Source organism: Anoplopoma fimbria, chromosome 24, assembly GCF_027596085.1.
Source record: "Anoplopoma fimbria isolate UVic2021 breed Golden Eagle Sablefish chromosome 24, Afim_UVic_2022, whole genome shotgun sequence".
Lineage (NCBI taxonomy): Eukaryota > Metazoa > Chordata > Actinopteri > Perciformes > Anoplopomatidae > Anoplopoma > Anoplopoma fimbria.
Genome location: NC_072472.1, coordinates 1,216,836 through 1,224,387, shown reverse-complemented (window position 1 = coordinate 1,224,387; position 7,552 = coordinate 1,216,836). Strand labels below are relative to the sequence as shown.

The 7,552-nt window shown below is 39.7% G+C and overlaps 2 protein-coding genes across 2 annotated transcripts in view; one reads left to right on the top strand and one right to left on the bottom strand.

The window, feature by feature from the left end:
* Positions 1 to 1,632: 1,632 nt before the first annotated feature.
* Positions 1,633 to 1,972, top strand: LOC129113349 (histone H4). The gene has a single exon (XM_054625585.1). The coding sequence runs from the start codon at positions 1,640 to 1,642 to the stop codon at positions 1,949 to 1,951; it is 312 nt and encodes a 103-aa protein (XP_054481560.1). The 5' UTR covers positions 1,633 to 1,639; the 3' UTR covers positions 1,952 to 1,972.
* Positions 1,973 to 6,914: 4,942 nt separating this feature from the next.
* apbb3 (amyloid beta (A4) precursor protein-binding, family B, member 3) overlaps positions 6,915 to 7,552 on the bottom strand; it is a 6,627-nt gene continuing 5,989 nt past the window's right edge. The window contains 2 exon segments of the mRNA XM_054626453.1: positions 6,915 to 7,207; positions 7,372 to 7,551. Of these exon segments, the coding sequence (XP_054482428.1) occupies positions 6,965 to 7,207; positions 7,372 to 7,551 (423 nt within the window). The 3' untranslated portion in view covers positions 6,915 to 6,964.

Genomic DNA, 7,552 nt, shown 5'->3' with positions numbered 1-7,552 from the left:
ATAAACTATCTGCTGAACTTTAGCTCAAATTAACTGGTTCTGATTAATGATTAATTTAGCAACACAGCAGATTTGCTGTAATACTGAAATGTGATTTATTTGCCTCACTATCTAGTTGATTTGTACGTTTTTAAAGTTATTTATAAATAACTTGCTTACTTTGCTGCTGGTTTAATTATGTTACTAAAAGGTTACAAACAAATGGAACAAGTTTGTTTTGATTCAAAAGATTAACAAATGTAAAGCTGATTTATACAGTTTAAACCACCAAAACAAGAAACTCAACTTTAAGGTAATATGAAATATAACCAGTTAACACAATAAACAGTCACACAATAAACAGTCAGATCACACAATCTTTAAACAATAAGAACTTGATTCTTGCTTTTCATGCATAAATATTAAATCACTAGTTTTCTGCTGTTACTTACTTTGTCAATTCATATTAATGTAATTTTAACCCTGGTTTCAGTGTTTGCTGCATAGACTGTAAATATGATAATAATATACTTTGTCTACAATTCATAAAAGTCTGATATTGTGGATTGGATTCAGATTCACCAACATCTCAGTAAACAATAATAAAATAAAAGAATAATAGTTGCATGAATGTTAGTTATAGGTTCAGACCATTTGAATTTATAAATCTATATTATAATATTGGCTTGGCATAGTTAGATATTAGATATATAATAGTTATAGAGCGTTCACTCAGTAGAACATCTGGTTAATCACTATGAACCTATGATGCTCTTCATGGTCTGGTTTATGTCCACAATACACAAAACAATCCTCCTTGAATCACTGAACGTTAAATAAATATAACACTTATTTATAAGAAAAGAAAACTAGCAGCTTTAAGAGAATTTGAGATAATGTGATAATTTAAGTGTTTCCTTCTCTGGTTCTTGATGTCTGAAGAGCAGCGAGACGTTAAGATCTTATTTATATTATAAAACAATAATAATCATAAAATCATCCTGCTGGTCCTCTGGTTTTATTTGACTAGATCACTGGTGAATGTGTGTCTTTACTTTTATGATAATTAAACTGACAATAAACAACCTGCATACAAACCATAATATTTATAGAAAACTACTAACTTAATCAATCATCCGTCCATGAAGGTCATAAATCACTTCTTATGAAATACGTAATACTATATGTGTGATGTTTTATATATATAATGTCTGCGCTTTCTTGTGCTTTGTGTGTATTATTAAACCTCTGGAATATTTCTCTTATTACTGTGATTATTATTGTGACTTCAATGAGGAAGTTTTATCACATGTATAAATGTTAATTAGAAATGGCAGTAATGAACTGTTTACATATCATCCACTCTTTGTCCATGTTAATTGATTTACGATTAAAAATGTATTGATTCATGTCATTAAAATGTTTAGTATTTAAGTTGTATTATAATAAAGATTTAAAAACCTTTAAAACTAAACTACAGAGATATTTAGAAAATAATCATCAGGAAAGGAAGCTAAAGGCGGGAAGAGATGAGTGAGGCCCCGCCCACCGGAGCAGCGCCGTCAGTCCTCTATTACGTCCGCAGAGGAGCTTTAAATACAGAGGCTCGTTCTTCTCTCCCCTCATTCGTTCTTAACGATCCAAACCTAACAGTCTAACAATGAGCGGCAGAGGAAAGGGCGGGAAAGGACTCGGTAAAGGAGGCGCTAAGCGTCACCGTAAAGTTCTCCGTGATAACATCCAGGGAATCACCAAACCCGCCATCCGTCGTCTGGCTCGCCGCGGCGGAGTGAAGCGTATCTCCGGTCTGATCTACGAGGAGACCCGCGGTGTGCTGAAGGTGTTCCTGGAGAACGTGATCCGTGACGCCGTCACCTACACCGAGCACGCCAAGAGGAAGACGGTGACCGCCATGGATGTGGTGTACGCCCTGAAGAGACAGGGCCGCACCCTGTACGGGTTCGGAGGCTGAACACCGGGACTCACCTCACAAACAACGGCTCTTTTAAGAGCCACTCACTCCGTCTAAGAACCAGAGATCCTCATGTTGTAGCTGAATATAAAACTTATATATTGAGAGATATTAGTGTTCTCATCGGGTCAAAGGGCTCTAAAGTGAGATAATGAATGAATCATCTGTGGGATGATCTGGTCTATAATGTGTTCATAATGTCCTAAATGAGGAATGTTTACTTTGTTTTAGTGCAGACGGTATATTTAAGTCTGTCGTCTTCAGAGACAAATGCATCAATATTTTAATAAAACGTGTTCGTTAACTCAGTTTTTAGAGTTTGTTTTTAACTAAACCAACCAGGAAGAACTGTAAACACAAACCTACGGGTGAGACAGAACTACGTTTTATAGGTCGCAACATTTCTGATAAACGGAGACTATTTTTGTATTCAAAATGTATGAATGTTTGTAATAAATATAACAAATCAATCCCTAAAACACTCCGGCTTTATCTCAGATAATTACAAATGTTTTCTTAAACTTTACGACTTTGTTGTCAACTTAAAAAGTATTTTTTAGGAAAAAAATTTACACTAATGAGCCGTTTGTTTTATTTATTTAACATAAAAGAGATTCAGCTGTTGTGTAAAGGTACTTACAGACAACTGGAAGTATTTGGAGATGTATATGTACATGTACGCTGTATGTATACGTGGTATGAACTCTGTCTTCCTGTAAAGTACTCGTGAAAGTTCTTCAGTTTTTCAGACGGTCTGTCTCCTCAGACCGTCACCAGTGGAATCAGTTCTGATTTATATAAAAACCAGTCAGCAGGATCAGATGAAGTGAAGATGATTTACTCTTCATCGTGTTAATAAAGACACAGTACTACATACTGATTATGTACTGTGTACTAACATACTCATTAAACTAGTAAGCAGCATTAAGTACAAACGTGAATAGTTCATTAGTATGCTTATGAAACACCTCGGTGGTGATGACAGTCAGAGGTTATAGGTCAGCGTGTCCCAAAGGCAGCAGCAGCACAGAGCAGCTAAACACGCAGACAGACACGATTCTTTAGCGCCGCCGCCGGGATTCTGCTCCACCACGAACACTGAGAGAGAGAAACATGTTACAACTAGCATATAACTAATTCAACTAGCTAACAATCAGCCTTTAACTAGCTAAACTAGCTAACTAGCATATAACTAGCTCAACTAGCTTAAAACATGCCTAAACTAGCTAACAACCGGCCTTTTACTAGCTAAACTAGCTAACAACTAGCATATAACTAGCTAAACTAGATTACAACCAGCCTTTAACTAGCCAAACCAGCTAACTAGCATATAACTAGCTAAACTAGATTACAACTAGCCTATAACTAGCTAAACTAGCTAACAACCAGCCTTTAATTAGCTAGACTCGCTAAAAACTAGTACATAACTAGCTCAACTAGATTACAACAAGCCTATAACTAGCTAAACTTGCTAACAACCAGTCTATAACTAGCTAAACTTGCTAACAACCAGTCTATAACTAGCTAAACTAGCTATCAACTTGCCAATATCTAGCTCAACTAGCCTATAACTAGCTGAGCTGGTTCCCTTGGTGGTAGTTGTGTTTAGTCACTTTGACCTTTGACCTGCCTGTGTGCTTCTGCTGCTCTTCGTATGGATAGGAGGTCCCCGGGGGCCCGCCGTGGTACCCGTGGTACAAGGGCTGGATCAGGTGGAGTCCTGGTGGTCCTGGTGGTCCTGGTGGTCCGTGGTAGTAGGAGTGGTCTCCTCCACCGCTGAAGGTCTGAGGGAACGTCTGAGTTCAGACCACGTATACGTACAGAGTATTTTAAGGATTGGTTTGTTATATTTATTACAGACATATTCTTATATTCTGAAGATTAAATTATTTGAAAATACATTTTGAATACTTTGAGAATAAATAGTTTTGTAATAAATGTCAACAAACTTTTTTTTCTCCAAATTTACAATAAAAACAGTTTTTTTATATAAATAAAGTTTCAAACCAAATGAAAGATGAAATTATTCGGTTTTGAACGTGACAGGCGGACGATACTTTTGACTTATGAAGAAACTACAGAATTGTTTTTATGATGTTTCCTGGAAGCTGCAGCAGTGCATGCTGGGTACCTGGTACGGCCGGCAGGGGACGGCTGCAGGCTGCGAGCTGAGAGGGGGGGGGCGGTCATCGTTCTTCATCCGGATGGATCTGACACAGAAACAGGATTATATTTATCGTAAATCATAAATATATAAAACTCTAAATGTTAAACCTTTTATCAGGAAGTTTTACTTTATTCATTCTCACAACTTCATTTATTACATTTCTTTTTCCCACAGTGGAGAAAATACTTTTACACGTTTATTCACTCAACTAATGCAGCATTTCAAAATAAACTTCATATCTGTGAGTTACTCTGAAAGCTCTGTTGTACTAATACTTCTAATGTTGTACATTCTGTAGTACTCATTGAGAGTTCATCGAGTACAAACTTCATATTTCATATATTTATACACAAACCGAGTCTTTTTGTTTGCAGACTGTTCCTTTAAATTCACAAACAGCTCGTCACACTTTAATAATGATAATCTATATTCAGGATATTAATGTGTGATAAATGGTTATTAACGCAATATAGAGCTATAAAGACAGTAATAATTATATATATTAATATGTTTTACTATCATGTATGATCTGTTATTAACCAGTTATTACACATCTATATTCATATTGTGAGAAAATTAAACCAGTAGACACGTTTCCAGTTAAACCAGTCACATAAACGTCACGTGACTCAGAAGGTTTGACAAATAGAAAGTTCCTGTTCAAAGACAAACAAACATGAAATGTTCACAGAGTAACCCAGACTCCCTCCAGAATTCTTTCATTTTAATGCTTTCAGACGCCCTATTCAGCTTTACTACCGGAAAATAATAACAATATTGATATTTTACAAACTTGAACTTTATAATTATGCCGACAGGAAACCCGCCACACTGCGCGGGTTTTAAAGATATTGATCCTTTTCGAGGTGATTCCCTGATATGAAGCCTTTCTTATTGAACAGAATCAGGACTCTTAAACAGAGTTTTCTCCTGGAGTCTGGTCGGAGCCTGAACTCACCTCCAGTGATGAAGATGTTGAGACTGTGATGTCGTCGCTGGTCAGCTGATTGATGGGTTGACAGATGGATGGATTGTGCACGAGGACTGACAGCAGCAGCACGAGGACTGACAGGGTGACGTCAGAGGCACGCCTCCTCTTCAAAGTGAACTTTATGATGTATTTAAAGTTTATGTTGATTATTCATCACTTAAAGTTGAATAACAGTTATTGATTTATACCTAATCAATACGTGTTTACCTTTGTTTTAAGGTTTCTACCAATAACATCTAATATATGTTATATTTCAACTCCTTATTAACCCAGTAACCATGGTAACGGAAACCAGTTTACACTGAAACCAGTTTACACTGAAACCAGTTTAGACTGATGAGTAGCATGTTATGTTTGTATGTTTTTTTTTCCTGTGCCGATGTGAGGTCCCGGCACAGAGGAGGTGAGGGCATGTTAGCATGTTAGCATGTTGGCATGTTAGCATGTTGGCATGTTGGCATGTTGGCATGTTAGCATATTGGCATGTTAGCATGTTAGCATATTGGCATGTTAGCATGTTGGCATGTTGGCATGTTAGCATGTTGGCATGTTAGGCATGTTAGCATGTTGGCATGTTGGCATGTTAGCATGTTAGCATGTTGGGATGTAAATCAGGAGAAAAGGTCTCAGAACTCGTTCACTAACTTGTTTATTTTGGTTCATTTCTTGACATCGTGACATCATTGGTTTGTTTTGTGCCAAAGTATTTCAGAAATACAGACATGAAGACAGAAAACTGTCGCTGAGATTTCCTACTGACATTAAACACACCAAAGCTTCTATCTACAGCCAATCAGGAGGAAGCAGTCTCTTCATCGTTCCTCGTGATGCGTTCAATGACCTCCATGCTGTCATTTGTTCCTGACATGCAAACCACAAGTCAAAGAGTCAAACTGCTGCTGACTTCCACTAAAATAGAGTTTAAATGAATGTAGGTTGGTGGTGCGTTCACTGACCGGCCCAGGAGGCGTTCAGGATCTGGTCAGCTGTTGGACTGTTCCCATAATGCACCAGTCAAACACATGCTGCTCTCTTTTTGAGTAACTTTGTCTGACGGAGAACAAAAGCTAAAGACAAAGATTTTATATCGTTAAAACAAAACGTCATCATTTAAAAAGAAAAACTTCTGGAATTAGTCGCAATATTTATTTTTTAAGTTCTTGTAGAAACGATTTTGTCCGCTTATAACAACTTTGTGTCTGATTATTGCAAAGTTTTCTTTAATTGCTGCAGTTTTTCTCCTATTATTGCAACCTTCACAGAGCGAACAGCTGTTACCATGGCAACGTCTTACCTGCCGTCCCATGTGACACAAACGCAGAAGGAGAAACAGGTAAATCGATAAACATGACATCAGAGTTTCTGCCCCCTGGTGGTCAGAGTCCCGTACTGCAGCTTGATTGAGTCTCAGTAAAACCTCGTTGTTTCTCCGTCAGTCACATCTCATCATTTATTTATGACCCGATCGTCCTGAGTAGTAGAATGTGAACCGTGACGGGTTCCGGAGGACTGAGTCTCTGGTCTGGTCCTGGTCCTGGTCTGGTCCTGGTCCTGTCGCGTCGGCTAACATGGAAAACCCACGTTAGCGACACGTTAGCATCTTGTTAGCATCATATAACATTACATTCACGTTGTTCAACCTGCAGTCAGGGAGCCTTTGCTAAGCTAAGCTAAGCTAAGCTAACTAACAACTGTCGGAAATTCAAACAATGTCTGGTCGAATAAACGGGAGGGGGGGGTCGCTGGTATTGTGGATGCGACAGAATCCGCCGTTCAGACCACCAGAGACACGTTTCCGTCCGGGAGGAGCGGCGTCCTCTGATGACACGTGTCTCCGGTGGCCCCGCCCCCTTCATTAGGAGGTGGCGGCCTGTTTACGAAATGTTTCAAAGAACGCCAGCATCCCCTTCCTCACGCCGCTGTTGCCGTTGCCCTTGGTTATCCTCGGCATCATCATGCTGCCGTTGCCATGGGGACGGGAGGTGAGAGACGGGAAGGCGTCCATGGAGTTTGCCCGTTTGACCTTTGACGGGGCCACATGCCACGACTTGGTCCTCGGAGGAGGAGTCTGAGCCACCAGACACCTCTGATACTGGACCTGATGGACGAGAAGAAATCAGGTTCAACACGTATCGACCACCAGGGGGCAGCTGTCCCTGTAATCATGAATGACCCGTAGAGTTCAGGTGTCCCTTTATTTATAAAGGACCCTGTGTTCTTCGGGTCCAGGTGAGAGCCTACCTGTCCAGGTGTGTTACTCACCATACATGCTGCCTGGACCGCCTCAGACAGGTTCCCAGCATCCGGCTCACACCAGAACACGTGACACTCGAATCTCTGCGTGCCGCCGTCTACGATCACGGCGAAGGTGTGGCAGTCGTGGCCGACGCCCAGGAAGGTGAGGAAACGTACCTGACACTCCCAGAGAGGCTCCTCCCCTTCC

Coding starts and splice junctions, on each gene's coding strand:
- LOC129113349 (XM_054625585.1), top strand. CDS start 1,640: ATGAGCGGCAGAGGAAAGGGCGGGAAAGGACTCGGTAAAGGAGGCGCT.